Source organism: Ptychodera flava, chromosome 3 (assembly GCF_041260155.1).
Source record: "Ptychodera flava strain L36383 chromosome 3, AS_Pfla_20210202, whole genome shotgun sequence".
In the NCBI taxonomy this organism is placed as follows: domain Eukaryota; kingdom Metazoa; phylum Hemichordata; class Enteropneusta; family Ptychoderidae; genus Ptychodera; species Ptychodera flava.
This window is the reverse complement of record NC_091930.1, coordinates 36,102,519-36,126,014: the sequence shown is the minus strand read 5'-3', so window position 1 is coordinate 36,126,014 and position 23,496 is coordinate 36,102,519. Positions and strand designations below refer to the sequence as shown.

At 39.7% G+C, this 23,496-nt stretch overlaps 3 protein-coding genes across 3 annotated transcripts in view; all 3 read left to right on the top strand.

Annotated features, from left to right (window-relative positions):
• LOC139129907 (cocaine esterase-like) overlaps nucleotides 1–23,496 on the top strand; it is a 42,358-nt gene that overhangs the window by 15,430 nt on the left and 3,432 nt on the right. The gene's annotated exons all lie outside the window — the stretch shown is intronic.
• On the top strand, nucleotides 140–23,114 carry LOC139129910 (fatty acyl-CoA hydrolase precursor, medium chain-like). The gene is made up of 6 exons (XM_070695601.1): nucleotides 140–526; nucleotides 1,835–1,991; nucleotides 2,510–2,587; nucleotides 20,951–21,069; nucleotides 21,949–22,122; nucleotides 22,476–23,114. The coding sequence occupies exons 1-6, from the start codon at nucleotides 164–166 to the stop codon at nucleotides 23,112–23,114; spliced, it is 1,530 nt and encodes a 509-aa protein (XP_070551702.1). The 5' UTR covers nucleotides 140–163.
• Nucleotides 4,632–7,312, top strand: LOC139129911 (acetylcholinesterase-like). Its single transcript, XM_070695602.1, has 3 exons — nucleotides 4,632–5,251; nucleotides 6,332–6,519; nucleotides 6,826–7,312. The coding sequence occupies exons 1-3, from the start codon at nucleotides 4,749–4,751 to the stop codon at nucleotides 6,900–6,902; spliced, it is 768 nt and encodes a 255-aa protein (XP_070551703.1). The 5' UTR covers nucleotides 4,632–4,748; the 3' UTR covers nucleotides 6,903–7,312.

Sequence of the window (23,496 nt, the reverse complement as noted above, 5' to 3'; positions counted from 1 at the left end):
TCTCCGAATCAATGAGTCTCTGATTTATTTTTGACACAATCGAATACTCACCGCTCTGAGGTAGAGCATATAGAGGTCACGCGAACTGTCAACTAAGTAGTTAATATTCACAGCATTATGTCATCTTGGTAGTTCTTAATCGACGTCGTCGAAGAGAGGTGAAATGTTAACGATGGCCGCCGTACGCTTTGTCGTGTTTGTGGCTACGCTGCTTGTCTGCGATGCCGCCGACGATCCTATCGTAGAGGTGAAATCGGGAAAAGTAGCCGGTAGAGTGATGGAGTTTGCGCACAAAGACGTTAAAGTGCAATGTAAAGTGCACGTCTTTCAAGGTATACCCTTTGCCGAACCACCGGTCGGCGGCCTGAGATTCCGAGCACCCGAGCCGAAAAGCCCTTGGCAGGGAGTTCGCGATGCTAAGGAGCTTGGCAACGCCTGCATGCAACCAGCAATTCCATTACTCCCGGTTGAAGAACCAAAAAGCGAGGACTGCTTGTACTTGAACATATTTGCACCACAGACAGGGGTAAGTTCCTAACACATACTGGCCTTCACCAGGGTATAGAAGTTTAAGGACACAGACAAACTGAATAGAGTTATTTTTATTATGTAATTTGACAACCCGATCTCTTCTCAATCAACTTTTAAGTCGACGCTAAAGAATCTTTCCACTCCATAGCTATGAACAGTTAAAGGGGCAAGTTGTTTAACAGCTTTGTCTCTTAGCAAATTGACCGTGCACATGCATCTTACAGGGAAGAAGAAAGGACTAAAATCACATAAACAGTAAATGTCAACAACCACTAATGCGATAACAAGGGATTACGGGCTGCCCCTTTGGATAACCACCATTAAGCCTGTCCCGTTTTCGCCTACATGACGAGGGTGTGTGGATTACCATGCAATAAGACAAAAATATAAAGCACCTGCCTCTTCTCTTATTTTGAGATTACCAGATATTTTAGCAGATTTGTCATTTATTTTACAGTATTGACAGCAAATAAGGGGAACACGAATAACGCACTGTAAACATACAGTAAAATGTCCTTCAAAATTATCGAAGTGTCCCTTGCAGTTCTCTGCTTTGTTATTCTTCGACTTTAAAAAATTAAATTATTAGACTCCTGCTAATGCTGAACATTCTGCAGCTCATAGTTCATGCAATTTCAATGGCATTTGGAGTACGCCGTCAGTTGTTTGATCGGTTAGCGCTTTACGAAAACGGTCAAAGTCCATCGTATATAGAGGGTATTTGCTCTGAGACAACTATGAACAAAAGCGATTTTTCCAGCTTAAGGCCAGTAGCGTTTATGATTAAATGTAAGGAAATTAGATTTACATTACTCATAAACAGATCCTGGTCGAAAATGCGAAGGCTCAAAGTCACAAGTTGAAGCAAGCTAGTGCATCTTCTTTTTTACGGGTTTACTGAATATTTGTGTGTCTTATTTAAAGAGGGCATGTCAGCCACGTTTTTTTCCAAACCTGTAAGTTCAAAATAGCATTTGCCACTGACTATTTTTGCATTGCTAACCAACGAAGTAAATATTACTCCATGGTGCTAGCGTCGAAGTAACAGCGCATGAAGTAAAATTCGCGACTGTGTTGTTGGAAAATGAATTCTAGCCACACCTTAGCTGATCACGTGTCGACAGTAACTTTGTACACTGACGGAACGAGCCTCTGTTGATAAGGTGAACTCACGGCATTCGAGACTCAGTCACTTTGCTAGTATGATAATAAATTATATGTCAAAAGCAGGAAAAAAACGGTGAAAAATTACATCAAAGTTCAGTTCAGGGCATTCAATTTTTTATATATATTCACTCGACAGGCAGATAAACTCCCTGTCATGGTATGGATCCATGGAGGCGGCTTCGTCCACGGCTCGGGGGGAACCGGCTACGACGGCACGGCTCTGGCTGCCATTGGTGACGTCATCGTGGTGACAATTAATTATCGACTCGGACCCTTCGGCTATTTGTCAACCGGTAAGTTCCATCTCAGAAACCATAGACTATCAAAAATGGGTGGTGTAAGGTATACGTAGAATGCACCAGGTGGACAGATTTTCGATTCTCAAACTACTTCTACTCTGTTGTAGTCTACAATTTGTGTTGACTCATCTTACAACTCTTTTGAGTTATAAAACTTTACGCCGTCTTAATATTTCGAAAATCGAAAGCTGTATTTTCCTGCGTAGAGTTGACACAGAGATGGCGGCCATTTTAAATTTAGAATATCGGTAAATCTTAGATAAGTTTTTCTCTTTCTAGTACTCAATTTTGCAGGCTGCTTGATTTTGTAAGGGAAAGTTTCATTGTTGAAAGTTTAAGCAAATCGAGGCACATACTACCTTAAGACGATACTGACAGAAATCTCCTTGAGGTTTGTAACATCGTTTTATTGACAATTGTGAGAGGAAGTTTTGGTGGCTTAAGTTTCACGGCATACAACCCAGGAACAGTGATTCAGCACCCAGTAAGTTCTATGTGTTTTTCCCTTACAGGTGATGAACGCGTCACCGGTAATTATGGTTTCCTCGATCAAGTGTTGGCTTTGCAGTGGGTTCAAGACAACATAGCAGGTATTGATCTCGTGTTGGAATTAAAAGGATAAAAATGCTGTTTCTAGATTTACTGTCAAGAATGTTTCACACTGTACAATGTACTGACTCTATTTTTTCCGTTATCGTTCTACAGCATTCGGCGGAGACGCCAACAAGGTGACGTTATTCGGCGAGAGTGCCGGAGGCATAAGTATCGAATACCTGATGCTATCTCCTTAAACCGACGGTCTGTTTCATCGCGCAATAATGGAGGTAAGATTGAGCTCGAAATCAAGTTGATATACGCCGGTGTATTAAATTGGTGTCGGATATTACTGTTGTATTTAAGGTATTGTAGTTGTTAGACACAGTTTACACAGTGCCAAAAAGCACCCATTCTTCATGATCAATACTTGTGACGTAGAGATTAATTTCAATCTGACAGTGTTACCTAGCTGGTCATTGCACTGTATCACCGTCCGTGACTTTAACTTCTAGACGTCTCTCAGTATTGTGTCTCATCATTTTGCGTCAATGAAAGCGGCATTCCTTTATTTTCTTTAACATCTCCTGCAATTCATGTAAACACGATATTTCAGAAACACTCTAAACTTGAAGACGACAAGTGATAGGGATATATCGCCGAAGGAAACTGTTATTGGTTGCATTACCAGAATATTTTGGAGAATAATTGCAATTTTGCATTTCTTGCCCGCATAGTTCCATTATTAATTGCATTTATAATACCTTTGAATTTCAACGCGATATGTTTGTTTTATAATTACATATAGAGCCAACTGTTACGACCGACGACTAAAGTGCTAATGTCTGTAGTTTTTATATTTTTCCGCAGTTAATGCTTCGTTGTTTTAAGCTTAATCACAATACCAAAAGTTTTGGTTTGCAGTTTGTGGTAGCCCCCCCCCCCAACAATAAACGGTTAACTGTGTAGGTCTTATTTTCTATTTTCGTCTGTATATAAATTCACAATTTGAATACCTCTGTTTCTCTCTCTGGCTTTCTCTGCCTATCTGTCTGTCTGTCTACCGTCTCTGTCTCTGTCTGTCTCTGTCTGTCTGTCTCTGTCTGTCTCTCTGTCTGTCTGTCTGTCTGTCTGTCTTTCTCTCTCTCTCTCTCTCTCTCTCTCTCTCTCTCTCTCTCTCTCTCTCTCTCTCTCTCTCTCTCTCTCTCTCTCTTCCCCCACACACAGAGTGGTACATCAACCATGCCAGGGTTCTTCATCAGTGATGAAGCTAAGCAAAGCAAGATAGCACACGGCCTTGGTAAACTGGTCGATTGTGAGAAAGACACATCGGGGGAATTGCTTCAGTGTCTACGTGGTGCGACTGCTGAAGATCTTAAGGAAGCAGGAAATTTGGAAAATGTAAGAATTAATTGTCTGTGTGTGTCTCTCTCTCTATCTGCGTGTATCTCTGTGTGTTCGTGTGTAATATACTTTGCGACACAATTGCTATTTCGTGGCCAGATTCAGATGCACTGTACTGATCTTTTTTCAGATCTCTATTTTCTTACAGCCGAGATGGCAGCTTCTCTTGGTTTCATAAAACCTTGCCTTGATAAACCTTGAGTGCTTTAAAGGGATGGCTGAGTAATTTTGAATTGGTCTGATCTGTTAATGAGTTAATATGCTATGCCAGTAAGACAGGCCATAGTATAGTGTGAAGTTACCCTTATATTGACCAAACACGCAACCAAACACGGTCCATATATTTGAAGGGCGGTGGTCGTCGGAACGGCGCTCAAAGGTCGCAGGGGACCCCTACGACCAATATAAACACTGTATCCAAGCTACGTTGGCGATTGATAAAAGTTAAAACGTGTTTGTCTTAATGTACATCGTAAAAAGTAAATGTTGCAGCTATTTTGACATGTTGCTTCTATATATAGTTACACATGCGCAGTTCCGACGACCACTTCCCTTAAACGAGGGAAAATCAAATTTCCGCTGATTTACGGTAACCTTAAAAACCTGTCCACTTTATTTCAAGTTGTTTCAAGACTTTATTATGTGTTACCTTTCCTTTATATTTTTGATTCTTTCCATAGAGAAAACTGGCAATGTTACTGGAATAGCAGACCTGTTTATTCCATTTCCTCCAGTCGTTGACGGAAACTTCCTCACCGCGTCACCCGAGGATCTCATTCGAGACCGCAGCTTTCCAAAGAGGGGCACCGATATATGATCGGATCACTGGCTGATGAAGGAAGGGGATTCTTAATTATGCTCTTTCCCTATAAGGCCAATGACACGGAGGTCTTCATGAACAAAACCACTTATGAAGCGGTGTCGTCTCTCTTTTTGGGCAGCGACAAAAGCTCCAACCCAGCCGTGGTCGACGCCGTTAAGCTCATGTACGTCAACTGGGAGGACGCAGATTCGGAAGACGCCGATTACGTCGAAGCGTTAAGTCAGACGAACGGAGACATGTACTTCGTGTGCCCTGCCGATTTGTCTGCACGTGCGCACTTCCAGGCTGGCTCCAACGTGTACCAGTATCAAATGACTCACATACCCGCCAAGTCGCTCTTTAAGATGAAATGGTTGAAAGCTACGCACGCGGAGGATATTCCCTTCGTGTTCGGTTATCATTTCGACAGTGCGATGAACTGGACAATGTCAGATGATGACGTCATGATGACCTTGAAGATCATGAAGTATTGGACAAACTTCGCTAAGACAGGGTAAAATAATAAAACAACAATTCATTTGTAAAAACCCCAATATCATGATGATTATAATCATGACTGTAATAGCGAAGGCTTCGAGTTCAGTGAGAAAAATTCTAAAATCAGTTGCAATATTAAACCATTAGATAATGGTACTTAAGCTCATGACTAAACTCCCCCTCTCAAAGTGGCAATTTGAGGAATGAATTCTTTCCCTGTATTCGAAAAACAAGCAAATGTTATCAATGAAGATCATTTCCCTTACAGTCACAAAATTTATTCCAACGTGTGATTTGACCTCGTATTGATATCAATATGGTAGATGATATACCTACCTACCTACCTTCCTACATACATACCCACATACCTACCTACATACCTACCTACCTACCTACCTACCTACCTACCTACCTACCTGCCTGCCTGCCTGCATGCATGCATGCATGCATGCATGCATGCATACATACATACATACATACATACATACATACATACATACATACATACATACATACATACATACATACATACATACATACATACATACATACATACATACATACATACATACATACATACATACATACATACATACATACATACATACATACATACATACATACATACATACATACATACATACATACATACATACATACATACATACTTACACACACACACACATACATACATACATACATACATACATACATGTATGCATGCATGCATGCATACATGCATACATACATACATACATACATACATACATACATACATACATACATACATACATACATACATACATACATACATACATACATACATACATACATACATACATACATACATACATACATACATACATACATACATACATACATACATACATACATACATACATACATACATACATACATACATACATACATACATACATACATACATACATACATACATACATACATACATACATACATACATACATACATACATACATACATACATACATACATACATACATACATACATACATACATACATACATACATACCGTGTACTATAACACTTAGACATGACATTTTGATCCGTTTTCAGAAACCCCAATTTATCCGATAATGACGTGGAATTGACGGAAGATGAGAAGCAAACAGAATGGCCTCTCTTCAAAGTACCCGGATTAGAGTACAAAGACCTGTCACTAAAGATGGAAACCAAACGAGCTCTGAAAGCCAAGGAGTGTGCATTCTGGAATGATTTCATTCCAAAGCTGATGAAACATACAGGTAATAACAGACATATTTCTGAAACTCACAAGCGTGTACACGTTAGTAACGATCTCTTGTAGTGGTCATTATATTCTTGTATCGTTGTTTCTGATGACAAATGACACTCGTTTTGCTGATACAATGGAATACTGACAATGGTGCTAATGACACATTTTTAACTTCAATCAGTTCGTGAACCAGAAAAAAATTATATACAGGAAATATTGCGCCCATTGCTATCAGATGTACTTCATCAGATGTATACTAGTATTGTATTTCTTTCGGCTTCCCCAAATTCCGATCATCCCATGCACTTCCTTGCAGACGCTGCACAAACATGCTCAAAGGAGACGGAGGATGGACAGTTAAAGTACAAAGAAGAAGAAAACAGGCAGCCATAGGGGTGTTGTCAGAGCAGTCGTGGAAATATATTGGTGCAAGCACCAGTAGTACCCGGAATGAACATGTCCGGGGTTTGGGCAATTAGCCCAAGGGACACAAGACTGATTGTTTTTATCCTTCCAAAATTTTCTAAATTACTAAAGCTTTAATTCTGCTTTTTTACATCGTGCACACTGTACAGTTTTCGCGGTTGCAATTCTTTATCAGTTGACCCTGATGTTAATGTTTTTCTTTTATCATCAATGGGCATGGCTGCTAAAATACAGGTTTTGCTTCTCAGCTTTTTTGGCATTTTGGCAGGCACTTTTCAAAACCAAATGAACCATTCCTTAATAATGGCAGATAATAAACAACTAAGTTTCCATATGAAGACGTTGTAATTTTGAACAAAAATAAAATTCTGTCCCACAATTCGTTGTGTATGTGTCATTCCTTTATGGTGATATTATATTCCTGATTTTCCACCGTTGCCAATCTTTCCATCCCAAGGTAAAGGGCGCCTTCGGGACAGTTATTTGGACTTTTCAATTTTTTGAAATAATCCTCGTCTATGGCACGCACGACTCAGTTTAGACCTCTTTGAGTATGAAAGGTATTCACCGTCTTAATCGTACGAAAAACGATTATTATATTCAACCCATCGAATTAATACAGGGCATGGCGGCCATTTTGAATGTCAAAAATCGTTAAATATTGTAATAGGTAACTTGTTTTATCTATCAAACTTTCCACAGTTACCCTTTATTTAATCTTGTATAAAGAAGGCGAACACTGAATATAGCCGGCGCACTTTAGGGGCGCACTATGCCAGTTGCAGACTGCATATATGTTGAAGCAGCAAATTCCTAAAAAGGTCCACGGAAGAGAGTGTGATAAATTCCCACGTGCAATAATAGTTATCCAGAACCTTAAAAAAGATTCAAAATGTCTGTATAAGTCTGCAAAGATCACTTATCGGCTCCTTATATCCAATCTCTGACAACTCAGACAGAATAAATATTTGATCGGTTGCAGAGGTCCCGCCTGCATCACAGCATGGATGTAAAAATATTTTTTACATCCATGATCACAGCGAAACCTTCCACAATTCCTAAAAACAAGGTGGCATTGATGTTTGATTTGCGCCGAAAACACAGTAACTCTATAAATTGCGACGTTTATTTAGCCAGTCAAGAAAACTTCTCCATTTGACCACAGAGTAAGATTGGTAACGCCTGCATGCCTTTTGTTCCATGGTCGTCTCGGTAGACTATTGGCTTTTCATATTAAAATGAGCTTCAAAGGTGTTAAACTTTTTGGAGGCTTTGTTTGTGGTTGATAATTACACGAGATTTTGCGAAATATACGACGACATCGTACTGCCAGTCGCGTAGCAACCATAGATACTTTGTGAGCTCTCAGGCCAGAAACACTGCTTCACGCCAATCAAAACATAACACGCCAGCAGTTTCATAAACATGTCCTTCCTTGACGCACGTGTCAAAGACGGTATGACTGACCGTAAACCATTAGTAAAACCAGACAGTATCGATAAAAGACTTTCAAATTTGGTTCAAACACACTCATTATATATTCATAAAAATATGAGGAGAATTTTTAAAACGGTAAAACTCACTTTCCTGAAGCCTCAAAACACTCCCGTTTTCGCCAGCACGTCAATTCTGCGCAGCACCACACGAAAACAACAACACAAACTTTGCCGAACATACTTTCGCTTAACAATTGGCGAAAATCCGAAAATTACCGAAGGATTCATGGTCGGCACTCTTCGGAAAAGAGAGGCGAGAGCAACCTGAGGCGAGGCGAACATGGATGGGTTACGTAACCACTTCACGCCTTGAACAATACCCGTTGCGACTCTATCTATCTTCTCCATTTGACTAATAAGCAGCAGCATCTAAGCCTGACTAGTTTCCCTTCGCATTTTACGATGACTATGGGTTCACAAGCTGTGGCTATGTCGGGCATTGTCAACATCAAGCAAGATACTTTTTGATTCCTGTGAGGTGATTTCACGTAAAAGGGACAGTAATGCTGACTTTTAATGTTTTTTTCACACTATTTTTGTGTTTAAGTCAACCATAGTTTATTGCCCTAATCCCCCGAACATGTTGATATACACAGTGTTCAGCTCGTCAACGAGGCTCAGCCCGTATATGTGTAAACTGTGTTATTATTGTTCATAAGTTAATTCTGTCCGGACTAGAATTCAAATGTGAACACAAGAAGTGCATATTACTCATGTAGACGCTATGTTGACTAGTTAAATAGTGGGTGATTTACAATTATTTTGGGAGTAGAATACGAACTTGCAATTGACGTAAAAAGTGAACATAATGAAAAAGTATCAAAAGTTATCATTACTGGTCCTTTAAACAGAGAAAACTGGTTAATTTGTGCCTGTTCAAAGCAACTTATACCACTCCGTGGTAAGCGTCATAATTGCGTTTTATTATTTTTCACACGTATGTTCCACATCGGTACTACAACAATATAATGTAGTCGTCATATGTCATTGATATTGGCTCTGAAATGTTTTTTTTTCCGCAGAGCTGGAAATTAACTAGAGCCGAAACTCCTTTTGCTCTTTCGCCGTTGGTTTGGACCGGGCTAGAATTTGCAGTCGTGTTTTTTGATTTCAGTCAATGAGTCGCGACAAGTACGAGCTGGGGTCCGCTTCTCGACGACAATGTTCCAACTATGCCATCAGTTGTGGTGGAATACTTTTCGACAAATCTAACCTCGGGTGAATTAAAAGTAGTCGTAGTTTCCAAGACCTCTATGATAAGTTTGAAAGTCCCAATGGTGACGGTTCATAACTGAAAGATACTGTTCGTTAAATCTCGTAGGGCAAAGTGGCGGTCACCGCAAACTTGAGATGTTCCTTGCTTTAAACAATGCAATGGTCAGTACAAAGTATGTATACTTTAAGGCTACTTTTATCATTACAATAGGACGTTTTGCATTCGCTTTCACAATGCTTCGTTTCACAAAATTTTGTTTTTTCTGTGTCAAAATATTTCAAGATACAATTGTTTTATCTCAACGAACACAAGTACTGTATAAATCACGTGTTACTATTGTTGGTAGTTACTGTTTGCTTGCGAATCACAGGGTGTCCGTTCGGACTGAATGAATGACTCACCGCTGAGGTCGCAGGAGTAGAGGTCAGTCCTATGACGTCACAGTACTTCGTAATCGACAGCGTCAAAGAGAGGTGACATGTGTACGATGGCCGCCGTACGAATCGCCGTGTATGTGGCTATGCTTCTTGTCTGCGTTGCCGCCGACGATCCAATCGTCGAGGTGAAATCGGGAAAAGTCGCCGGCAGAGTGGTGGAGTTCGCGCACAAGGACGTCGAGGTCAAACGTACAGTGCATGTCTTTCGAGGTATACCGTACGCCGAACCACCGGTCGGTGATTTGAGATTCCGAGCACCCTTGCCGAAAAGCTCTTGGGAAGGAGTTCGCGATGCTAAGGAACTTGGTAACGCTTGCATGCAACCAGCAAGTCCAATAATCCCAATTGAAGAACCAAAGAGCGAGGACTGCTTGTACTTGAACATATTTGCACCACAGACAGGGGTAAGTTCCCAACATGATACTGGCCACCACCACGAAAACAAAGTTCTTTTTATTTTTAAAGTCTTGCAAACCCGACCTCTTCTCGATCAACTATAATGTCAATGCCAAATAACCTTCCCACTCCTTGGCTATGGATAATTAAAGAGGCAGGTTGTTGATCAGTTTTATCTCTAAGCACATTGACTGTGCTAAACTTAAAGTGGCGCATAAAGGATTAACATCAATATAGTCAATATGAACGACTTGAACCAATGAACCAGTGAACCTGCTCCTCTTTCGTCTACATGACGACGGCGTAGATTACTACACAAAAATATCATAAACCACCTGCCCTACTATACACCTCTCTAATTTTGAGATTACGAGATATTAATTGGCAGATATGTTTCTTTTTTATGTTTTACAGTACAGACAGTAAAGAGGGGGAGCCTGAGGGGGGGGGCAGGAATAATACACAGAATATAGTAAAATGTCTTCGACAGTATTGAACTGTGTGTCTTTCAGTCTGCTTTGTTTTCCTTTAACTTGAAAAATTATTTCAAAAGACTTTTAAGGCTACAGCTAAGGCTGAAAATTCTACAAGTCAATCAATAGACTGTTCACTTGAAAAATTATTTCAAGCATGACATTTTGAGAAAGCCGTCCGATGTGAGACCGGTTTGGGTCTCAAAGTCCATCGAGGGTGTTTGACCTTTGAACAAAAGCTATTGTGTCAACACATAGAACTACAAAACGTGGCACGGTGCTTGTATTACGTTTGTACCACTATACAAAGGCGCAGGTTCTGGAAGGCGTCTCGTGTACTGAAACTCGGAGGATAGTTTCTTGACCTTTTAACACCCGGTATACTCTGGGAGTGTCTTGAATGTACGAGAAATTGGCCGAAGTTATCGAACGGGCTTGTTGACTTCGGCTCCATCTATTGGTCAATTTCTCAGAAATTCTATTCATTTATGCAAAGCATGACAACAGATCGAACATCGACGGATAGTGAGTCAACATCGATTGAAGATTAAATGTTGTGTACTCTGCAGATCTTACTGCATATTTCTAATATATATGTTTACTCCAAAATTAATGGCAAGCCAATCCGTGGCATTATTAGGCCAACCGAATTTGAATGTCGAAATCGAAGAAGGAATTCTGAAATATCGTCATTTTTCTTTCTGTGATTGTCGTTTTAGAGTTGGCATTTCCAACATCGGATTTTACATGTAACGCCGTGCATTACGCGGCCAGCTTATATATGATGATGATATTAGAGAACGAAACGCGTATTAGCTCGAAATCCAGCACATATGCAATGTTCGCACGAAACGAGTGAGAAGATGTAAAGACCATCGCTTTGCAATATGCTAGAAATAAATCGAAGATCGAAATTTGGTTTAGAACAGGAAGTTAATGCGTTAGTCAATGTTTCATTTGTAAAGGCGGAGCCTCCTTTGGGCGCGAAGCCGTGGTTGCGTTCACTGTGTAAGTGGACACCAAATAGGCAACACGCGGGCACACGCTCCAGAAACTGCCACTTTTTAGCTATAGTTTTTTTTTCCGGTCGCAACGCGGGGCAGAAAACTGCCAAGCAGTCAGCGCGAAGCTGCTGCTGATCGAACTCTGTGGTTATATTCAAATTCTAACGCGACTGGAAGATGATTTTTAGGAAATTCGAGCGTTGGTGTTGGGGAATCAATGACCAATGGCGATTTGAACGGACTGTCAATCAAACGCTGACCTTGTATAAACTCTGTTTGCAGGATTAGCAAAAGAAGCCAAAAGGTTGAGATCAGTTTGTGTAATTAATGGTATAGAAATTAAATATCATACTGGCCAAGTGTTAGACTGGGAGGAGAACTCCACTAATGCGAGAACCTGGGATTGAAAATTGCGGCTTTAAGTCGCAAGGCTGGCGTCGCAAGTCGAACGGCTATGCCAAACATAATAAGTTTCACATTAAATGAAAGTTTCAGTCAGGCATATTTAATTACAAACCAGTTACTCTGCTTTGTTTCCGAAACAGACGGCACATGGTCACCATGCTCTCCCCCCCTCCCATCCCAATAGAGCTGTTATTGAGTTGCGTTTGCCAGAGTGGACAAAGTTTCAGGGTACCTACTTTTCGGCTAGATGCGTTCCTTATTCAGAATAAAATAATTGATGGGGGTTTATGAACACGTAATTAATTTGCAGTTCTCTACAGCTCGATATCTTTTCTTACTTTCTTTTTTCTCTTTTCCCGGGATCAACTTGAAGAAGTGCCTTTATGTAACTATCATCGACTGACAGCCGTTCTAGATCCATAGCTGTCCTTGTGCTAGCTGTGATATATCGCAGCGGTACTTGTAGTCTGGCAGAGACCCTGCGATTCGCGTTCTTCCCTGTTGGAACACGCGCGCGCCCTTCAGAGACGCGACGCGAATCCCAGGGTCTGGACGTTCTTGCAAGCGACCGGTCGGATTTCTGCCTGATCCGGGTACTTTATAGAACTCCACACATCCGTTAATCAAAACAAAAATGACAGGTAGCATAGCCAAATAAATTAAAAATGAAAAATAAAAACATACCGCCTATATAAGTGTACCAGCTACTAGTATATATTCTCTCCGCCCAGTTAGATAGGTGTTTCTTTTGACATCACTACCCTTATGAATATTCATATACTTGCAAGAACGGACAGTCGCTGTGTCTGGCAGCGCGTGCTCACAGCTGCACAGCCTTCGAATGCAGGCCCATCGCGGCGCGCACAAAACTAGGCACAGCGACTGTGGAGAGTCTACGGTACTTGTGGCGTGTGTCGAACGCGCTCGGGTCATTCGTTTGGGGTCATCGCCACAGTGGCGATGACCCCAATGACCCGAGCGCGTCCGATACGCCACGAGTACCGCTGCGATATCACAGCTATCCTTGTGCCAGACTTTCAGATCAGCCTCAGGCTGAATTAACAGCGGCTCAGCATAGACACTAACTTTGCGGTTTTATCAGAAAGTATCACAAGGGCAGGATTTTACATGTAGACGCCAGCTATTGAGGAAACCGTTGACATATAGGCGCGGATGGATGTTTTGTCTAAAATGTATCAGTCTCAGTGAGACGGGATTATCACTAAAAATGTAACATTGTCGGGTCCAAACCAATATCGAAAATCGCATATCCGAAATAAGGGGCAGTGTATCAAATTGCAATATTCGATTTTGTTTCACGCATAAGACAGAACACGTCGCACAAGAGCAACTACTTCATGCGCAATATTGCTAGTCAACACTCGTAAATATCAATTTAAAGCCGATTCCACACAAATGTTTTTCTCTTTCAAAACTAGAAAGATGCCTGGCCGCCAAATGTATCGCGCACCTCGCGCAATTTAAATTTTCGAATTCGTTCACAAAATCGCAGCGGTTTATGTAAAATTAGCTTGTAAACGTCGTTTCCTTGGGTCTGAAATCTGTGACAACATGCAATTTAGACATAATTTATCATGTCTTTCTCTGATTTCCACATCGAAATATGGTTGGCCTAATAATGCCACGGATTCAAACCAAGTCAAATCTACAAAACTGTGAAATATCAAGTAAACGAAAAGTAACAGGTATTTGTCTGAAAAAAGAAGTCATTTTGCCCCAAAGAATAGAAAAATATTGAATAATATCATAAACATTCGCTCATGTATTTTGGGTTTGGTCATTTGGTTTTTGCTGAGTCATCCTAGTCAAAATTCGATTATTTAGAGGAAAATAATAAAAATATATTACAGCTCGGTACACCAACCTGTTAGTCAAGAAAATATTCCATTGAAGCATTATTTTTTCTTTATTATTCTTTTTTAAATTAAACTTTAACGATAAATGACTCAGCAAAAACAAAATCAGCGAAACCCAAATACATGAGGGGGGGTTGAATAAAAACGGCGACAAATACATCAAATTTCAGCTAGGGGCATTTACGTTTTTGTATTTCTCACACTCAGGCCGATGAACTTCCTGTCATGGTATTCATCCACGGTGGCGGCCTCTTCATGGGCTCGGGGGGAACCGGCTGCAACCTCACAGCTCTGTCTGCCATTGGTGACGTCATCGTGGTGACAATTAATTACCGGCTGGGTCCTTTCGGCTTTTTGTCGACCGGTAAGTTCCATCTCAGAAACCAAGATAACATAATATCGAAACGGTTGGCTTAAGGTAGAATGAGTCTCGGGGACAGATATTCGAGCTCTCAAACTTATTCAACACTTTTCTGATCTACCCCTTGTGGGGTCTCATTTTAAAGCTCTTGAAGTAAGACAACTTTTCACCGTCTTAGTTTTTCGGAAAAATCGGAAATTTTATTTTTCCCCATAAAGTTACCTTAGGAGTTGCGGCCCGTTTTTAATTTCAAATATCGGTATATCGTAGGGAATTTCTTTCTTTCTAGTACTAAATTTTGCACGGTGACCCCCTAAATTTCATTCTTGATTAAGAATGGTTGAAAGATTCATGGGGAAAAGTTGAGCAAAAGGTCAAGTCTTTCTCTTTCCAGGAGCGTACTACCTTAATCATATACTAATAGGACTCTTGATGTGGTTTTCAACATGATGACACTTTGACAGGGAGTCTTGGTTGTTAACGTTTCGCGGCATACAGTCATCGAAGAGTGATTCGGTATCCAGTAAGTTCTATCTGTTTTCCCCTTACAGGTGATGAGCACGCCACCGGTAATCATGGTTTCCTCGATCAAGTGTTGGCTTTGCAGTGGGTTCACGACAACATAGCAGGTATTGATCTGTCATTAAAATCAAAATTTTAAAGGATAAGAAATAGTGTTTCTAGATCTACGATGGCCGAGAGAGTTCTGCCAATGCAACATTCAAAATGCAAAATTCAAAATGCAAAATGCAAAATGCAAAATTCAAAATGCAAAATGCAAAATTCAAAATGCAAAATGCAAAATGCAAAATTCAAAATGCAAAATTCAAAATGCAAAATGCAAAATTCAAAATTCAAAATTCAAATTCAAAATTCAATACTTGAAAACGAGGCTTGACAGGCGCCATCGTGGTCGAATATTTATGATGGCTAGATTTTCATAACTATTTCGAGTTCTTCATCAAAGATTGCTTTCTCACTTTGTTTGTGATCGGGGCCGTGACTCGTGAAAGGTATTAATCTGGCGACCACATAATCCATGGCATTTTTATGCCAACCATATTTCAATGTGGAAATCACAGAAAGACCCGATAAATTATTTTGTTACAGATTTCAGACCTAAGGAAATGACGTTTTTAAGCAATTTTACATAAATCGGTGCAAATTTGTGAATGAATTCGAAAATTAAATTGCGCTAGGTGCGCGATACGGCCAGGCATTTTTCTAGTTTTAAAAGAGAAAAACATTTGTGAGGAATCGGCTTTAAATTGATGTTTACTAGTGTTGACTACCAATATTGCGCATGAAGTAGTTGCTCTTGTGCGACGTGTTCTGTCTTATGCGAGCAACAAAATCGAATATTGCTATTTGATACACAGCCCCTTATTTCGGATATGCGATTTTCGATATTGGTTTTGACCCGACCATGTTTATATTTTTAGCGATGATCCCGTCTCACTCAGACTATAATACATTTTAGATAAAACATCCGCCCGCGCCTATACTGTTGACGGTTTCTTTAATAGCTGACGCCTAAAAAAGGCACTTCTTCCTGCCATGGTGATACTTTCTGATAAAACGGTAGTGTCTATGCTGAGACGCTGTTTACTCGGCCTGAGGCTGATCTGAAAGTCTGGCACAAGAACAGCTATGGATCTAGAACAGCTGTCAGTCGATGATAGTTACATAAAGGCACTTCTTGATCCCGGGAAAAGTGAAAAAGAAAGAAGAAAAGACATTAAGCCTTAGAGAACAGCAAATCAATTACGTGTTTATCAACCCCAATCAATTAATTATTTTATTCTGAATAAGGAAGGCATCTAGCCGAAAAGTAGGTACCCTGAAACTTTGTCCATTCTGTCACACGCAACTCCATAGCAGCTCTATCGGGATGGGATGGGGCATGGTGACCATGTATCGTCTCTATTTCGGAAACAAAGCAGAGTAACTCGTTTGTAATTAAATACGCCTGACTGAAAAGTTTATTTAATGTACAGCTTATTATTTTTGGCATAACCGTCCGATTTGTGACGTCAGCATTAGAAATGAAAAATTGACAAATGAAACTCCCGGTTCTACACCAAATGTCGATATTCGATTTATTCCAAGCATATTGTAAAGCGATTGTCTTTGTATCTTCTCACTTATTTCATGCGAACAATGCATAGGTGCTGGATTTCAAACCAATATGCGTTTAGTTCTCCAATATCATCATCAAATATAAGCTGGCAGCGTAATGCACGGCGTTACATGTAAAATGCGATGTTTATATGCCAACTCTAAAACGACAATCACAGAAAGAAATATGACGATATTATTGCTTCTTCGATTTCGACATTAAAATTCGGTTGGCCTGAAATCAAAATGAAATTGGCTTCTCAACACAGCTGCCATGTGTACTATCAGCAATATTATTGTTGGGCATAGATTATAGTCCTCACTTTAATTAATTTTTTCAGCATAGCAATGGCCATTAGTCATAACAGGCTTTGTTGAAATTCTTAATGCTGGGCATGTGTTCATACTCTAGGGTTAGAATGGGAATGTTGTGTTGATACTCAGAACAAAAGGACTGAAACAGTCGGAGTTACAATCCGTGGCATTTTTAGGCCAACCGAATTTTAATGTCGAAATCGAAGGAGGAATTCTGAAATATCGTCATATTTCTTTCCGTGATTGTCGTTTTAGAGTTGCCATATCCAACATCGGATTTTACATGTAACGCCGTGCATTACGCAGCCAGCTTATATTTGATGATGATATTAGAGAAATAAACGCGTATTAGCTCGAAATCCAGCACATATGCAATGTTGGCACGAAAGAAGTGAGAAGATGTAAAGACCATCGCCTTGCAATATGCTAGGAATAAATCGAATATCGAAATTTGGTGTAGAACAGGAAGTTAATTCGTTTGTCAATGTTTCATTTGTAAAGGCGGAGCCTCCTTTTAAAAGGGCGCTAAGCCGTGGTTGTGTTCACTGTGTAAGTGGACACCAAATAGGCAACACGCGGGCACACGCTCCAGAAACTGCCACTTTTTAGTTTTTTCCGGCCGCAACAGGGCAGAAAACTGCCAAGCAGTCAGCGCGAAGCTGCTGCCGATCGAACTCTGTGGTTATATTTAAATTCTAACGCGACTGGAAGACGATTTTTTAGGAAATTCGAGCGTTGGTGTTGGGAATCAATGACCATTGGCGATTTGAGCGGACTGTCAATCAAACGCTAACCTTGTATAAACTCTGTTTGCAGGAGAAGCAAAAGAAGCCATAAGGTTGAGATCAGTTTGTGTAATTAATGGTATAGAAATCAAACATCATACTGGCCAAGTGTTTGACTGGGAGGAGAACTCCACTAATGCGAGAACCTGGGATTGAAAATTGCGGCTTTAATGTTGACCTTGACCTGGCGTCGCTAGTCGGACGGCTATGCCAAACATAATAAGTTTCACATTAAGTGAAAGTTTCAGTCAGGCATATTTAATTAGAAACGAGTTACTCTGCTTTGTTTCCGAAAGGACGACACATGGTCACTATGCTCCCCCCCCCCGCCTCCAATCCCAAAAGAGCTGTTATTGAGTTTGCGTTTGCCAGAGTGGACAAAGTTTCAGGGTAACTACTTTTCGGCTAGATGCGTTCCTTATTCAGAATAAAATAATTGATGGGGGTTTAATAAACACGTAATTAATTTGCAGTTCTCTACAGCTCGATATCTTTTCATACTTTCTTTTTTCACTTTTCCCGGATCAACTTGAAAAAGTGCCTTTATGTAACTATCATCGACTGACAGCCGTTCTAGATCCATAGCTATCCTTGTGCCAGACTTTCAGATCAGCCTCAGGCTGAATTAACAGCGGCTCAGCATAGACACTAACTTTGCAGTTTTATCAGAAAGTATCACAAGGGCAGGAAGGAGCGCACTTTTTACATGTAGACACAAGCTGTTGAGGAAACCGTCGACAGTATAGGCGCGGATGGATCTTTTGCCTAAAATGTATCAGTCTCAGTGAGACGGGATTATCACTAAAAATGTAACATTGTCGGGTCCAAACAAATATCGAAAATCGCATTATCTGAAATAAGGGCAGTGTATCAAATTGCAATATTCGATTTTGTTTCACGCATAAGACAGAACACGTCGCACAAGAGCAACTACTTCATGCGCAATATTGCTAGTCAACACTCGTAAATATCAATTTAAAGCCGATTCCACACAATTGTTAATCTCTTTCCAAACTAAAAAAATGCCTAGCCGCAAAATGTATCGCGCACCTTGCGCAATTTAAATCTTCGAATTCGTTCACAAAATCGCAGCGGTTTATATAAAATTAGCTTGTAAACGTCATTTCCTTAGGTCTAAAATCCGTAACAAAATGCAATTTAGATTTAAATTTTCATGTATTTCTGTGATTTCCACATCAAAATATGGTTGGCCTAAAAATGCCATGGATTAGTTACTGTGCCTTTAATTCAATAGTATTACCTATAAGCCTAAGGAATGTATATTAAGTATGTAACGTCTCGTTTCCAAGTATTGAATTTTGCATTTTGCATTTTGCATTTTGCATTTTGCATTTTGCATTTTGAATTTTGCATTTTGCATTTTGAATTTTGAATTTTGCATTTTGAATTTTGCATTTTGCATTTTGCATTTTGAATTTTGCATTTTGCATTTTGCATTTTGCATTTTGAATTTTGCATTTTGCATTTTGAATTTTGCATTTTGAATTTTGCATTTTGCATTTTGCATTTTGAATTTTGCATTTTGCATTTTGCATTTTGCAGTGCAAAATTCAAAATTCATTACTTGGAAACGATGACTTATATACTTAATACATACCTTAGGCTTATATGTAATACAATTGAATTAAAGGCCCAGTAACTCCGACTGCTTTTAGTAGTTTTGTTCTGTGTATCAACAACACATTCACATTCTGACCCTATAGTATGAACACATGTCCAGCATTAAGTGTATTGTGCAAAGGCGCTTTGTGCTGTAATAGGGTATAAACATAGTCTATTTAACTTTTGTGGTCTATACTGAGACCAAAAACACAAGAAATACGATATTCGACTAGGCATGGCGTGTAAACATCCTCTTCATTACATGTTATAAACAAATAAAAAAGATATCGAGCTGCACTATTTCGTATTCTTTGGTGTTTGGAAAAGAGATGCAAATTGAATGTGCTGTTAAATTTATTTTCGAACTCTAGGCATTATTATTTTTCATGAATTTGCTGCATTCATCATTAGAGTTGACGTTCAATTGTCGACCACTCACGATTTAGCAGAAATTAGAAGAATGCAGGCAGTGTAAATTACTTGCTATATAACATTACTTGTTTAAAGCTCCCTAAGCAGAATCTTTTGGCTGTTTTTTTCAGAAATTTTGTTTTGTGGTTTCCACTTCACTTTCTGCATTGAATCCCTAAACTGCCATTTAATGCCAAGTATTTAGCATATCAACATAACCTATATGAGTATAATCTCCATTGTTATTGTTGAAAATTTTATTCAAGTCCGGATTAGAATTCATTTGTAAACAATAAACAATGATCACTACACACATACAAGCTGTATTGACAAAAAGGATACTCAAAATTTCAGCATGATAAAGGATTGGGGTCAGATACGGTAGTTGATATACAGAAGCAGAGTACTGAAAAAAGTGCCACAAGTTACAGCTTATGTCCCTTTAATAACGAGCTCTATGAAACCTTAGTTCCCTGAATATTAGGTTTACATATTCAATATTAGGTCAACATGGTCAAATGTAAAAATACCACTATTTTTCTGTTATGCTTACGATGGCTTGTCGTATCCCTATCACTTGTATTCCGAAAAGACCGTAATATTGACTAAAAGGAAGTATTTTACCCTGTATAGGCAACCCATAAAAAACTGTCCGTTTGTTGTCATATCATCAGAAAATCAACCATGCCGCTGTAATTATGTGGTCGCCAGATTGATACTTTTCACGGCCCAGATCACAAACAAATGCTTTAGATCGAAACTATGAAATGAGAAAGCAATCTTTGATGAAGAACTCAAAATAGTTATGAAAATCTAGCCATCATAAATATCCGACCAAGATGGCGTCTGTCAAGCCTCGTTTCCAAGTATTGAATTTTGCATTTTGCATTTTGCATTTTGCATTTTGAATTTGCATTTTGCATTTTGAATTTGCATTTTGCATTTTGCATTTTGCATTTTGAATTTTGCATTTTGAATTTTGCATTTTGCATCGGAAGAACTCTCTCGGCCATCGTATAGATCTACTGTCAAGAATGTTTCACAGTATACAATGCGCCATCATTGGTCTGATTCCGTGTATTGTTCCGTTTTCTACAGCATTCGGCGGAGATGCCAAGAAAGTGACATTATTCGGTGAAAGTGCCGGGGCGATAAGTATCGAATACCTGATGCTATCACCTTTGACCGACGGTCTGTTTCATCGTGTAATAATGGAGGTAAGATTTTGACCGAGATTATGTTTATATACGCCGTTGTATTAAATTGCTCTCGGACCGTACTGTTACATTTAAAGTAGTTGTTGAATAGTTTACAAATTGCAATAATAGTACCTATATTCTTCAGAACTTGTGACGTATAGGTCAATTTTAATCTGTTATCTACCTGGTCAGTACACTGCATCGATCCTTCCGTGCTTGTAACTCCTCTAGACGTCTCTCAGCATTGTAACATGCCGTCTCATCATTTCGTGTAAATAAAAGAGGTATTCCTTTATTTCAACCATCTCCTGCAACCGGTATTCATTTTGTCTGCAAGAAACACAATTGTTCAAAAACACTCTCAATTTAAAGACGACAATAGGGGACAACGCTTTCAGAAGGCTACAACTATTTTCTAGGGAACTTTGGTTGCATTACGCAATATTTTGAAATGACAATTTTAAGTTAGTTCAGCTATAGCCTTTCCCGCATAGTTCCATTGTTAAATGCACACATAATAAAGTCTGAATTCCATTATGAGTTTGTTTTATAAAGGCCTACTGAGTAATTTCTTTAAAGAACAGCATATACGAAAGCTCTAACTGACCGTAATTTTCACAGTTTTTACGAAGAGTAGCTCTTCGTTGTCTTAGTAAGCTTAATCCATAATAACGTTGAGGTCTGCAGTCTGTAGTGTCCTCCTAGTATATAGTAGATAACAGTCTTGGTCATATTTTCTGTTTTAATCTGTATCTCTATTCACTCCTTGAACATATCTCTTGCTGCTATGTCTGTCCTCTCTCTCTCTCTCTCTCTCTCTCTCTCTCTCTCTCTCTCTCTCTCTCTCTCTCTCTCTCTCTCTCTCTCTCTCTCTCTCTCTCTCTCTCTCTCTCTCAGAGTGGTACATCGACCATGCCAGGGTTTTTCCGTAAGGATAAAACAAAGCTAAGCAAGATAGCACACGGCGTGGGTAAACTGGTCGATTGCGAGAAAGACACATCGGAGGAATTGATTCAGTGTTTACGTGGCGCGTCTGCTGAAGATCTTACGGAAATAGGAAATTTGGAAAATGTAAGAATTTTTTTTAAGAATTATGAGTCTATCTGTGTTTGAGTGTGTGAATCTCTGCGTCTCTCTCTGTGATATAACTGGGAACTGCAGGAATTATCCATCTAGAAGTTATGGACATGATCAATAAATATCATATATTACATATTTTTAACGTAAAATTACCCGTATATTGGTCATGCACGTAACAAATAACATCCATATAGGCCAATGTAAATGGGAGAAAATCAGATTTCCTCTGATTTATCTAAACATTCAGAAATGATTGTCTTAAAACAACAAGTGGTTACAAGCAATATCAAGAAATCATCATCAATAAAAGTATACCTTTCCTTTATGTTGGATTTTTTCCATAGGGAAAACTGGCCAATCTTACTGGAATTTCAGACCTGATTCCATTTCCTCCAGTCGTTGACGGCAACTTCCTCAAGACGTCACCCGAGGATCTCATTCGAGACCGTAGTTTTCCAAAGAGAGGCACTGATATTCTAATTGGAACGATGGCTGATGAAGGAAGGACATTCTTAATTATGTTTTTTCTCGATAACGCCAATGACACGGAGGTCTTCATGAACAAAACCACTTACGAATCGGTGTCGTCTCTCTTTTTGGGAAGCGACAAAAGCTCCAACCCAGCCGTGGTCGACGCCATTAAGCTCATGTACGTCAACTGGGAGGACGCAGATTCGGAAGACGCCGATTACGTCGAAGCGTTAAGTCAGACGAACGGAGACATGTACTTCGTGTGCCCTGCCGATTTGTCTGCACGTGCGCACTTCGAGGCTGGCTCCAACGTGTACCAGTATCAAATGACTCACATACCCGCCAAGTCGCTCTTTAAGATGAAATGGTTGAAAGCTACGCACGCGGAGGATATTCCCTTCGTGTTCGGTTATCATTTCGACAGTGCGATGAACTGGACAATGTCAGATGATGAGGTCACGCTGACTTTAAAGATTATGAAGTATTGGACAAACTTCGCCAAGACGGGGTAAGATGACCATTGGCATTATGTATTTGCTGGTTGAGGTTTGAATATCAGAGAGTGGAAATGCAAATGTCAGAACGTTTAATAGGATGACAGGATAACATTGCTGATCCATATAATTCGTCTCAAATCGGTCTTTTAAATCGGCGTTTTCAAACTCAATTTCTCCCCATGAGTTTCCGTCATCGAGGGAAAATCAGCCATCATGATCGTGTCCTTCTAACTGACAAACCTATACCTCTGACTTTGAATTTCATCTCATGTAAATCAGAAAACGATTATCGAAGACGTCAATCCATCCATCCATATGTACGTACATCAATCCACCTACATCCATCCATCCACCCATCCCTATACACACAGACAGACAGACAGACAGACAGACAGAC

Excerpts from the sequence above, each read along its gene's own strand:
- LOC139129910 (XM_070695601.1), top strand. The coding sequence starts at position 164 with ATGTTAACGATGGCCGCCGTACGCTTTGTCGTGTTTGTGGCTACGCTG. Across the intron at positions 527-1,834 it reads TATTTGCACCACAGACAGGG|GCAGATAAACTCCCTGTCAT; the intron begins GTAAGTTCCTAA and ends TTCACTCGACAG. Across the intron at positions 2,588-20,950 it reads GGTTCAAGACAACATAGCAG|CATTCGGCGGAGATGCCAAG; the intron begins GTATTGATCTCG and ends CGTTTTCTACAG.
- LOC139129911 (XM_070695602.1), top strand. The coding sequence starts at position 4,749 with ATGATCGGATCACTGGCTGATGAAGGAAGGGGATTCTTAATTATGCTC. Across the intron at positions 5,252-6,331 it reads ACAAACTTCGCTAAGACAGG|AAACCCCAATTTATCCGATA; the intron begins GTAAAATAATAA and ends ATCCGTTTTCAG. Across the intron at positions 6,520-6,825 it reads AAAGCTGATGAAACATACAG|ACGCTGCACAAACATGCTCA; the intron begins GTAATAACAGAC and ends ACTTCCTTGCAG.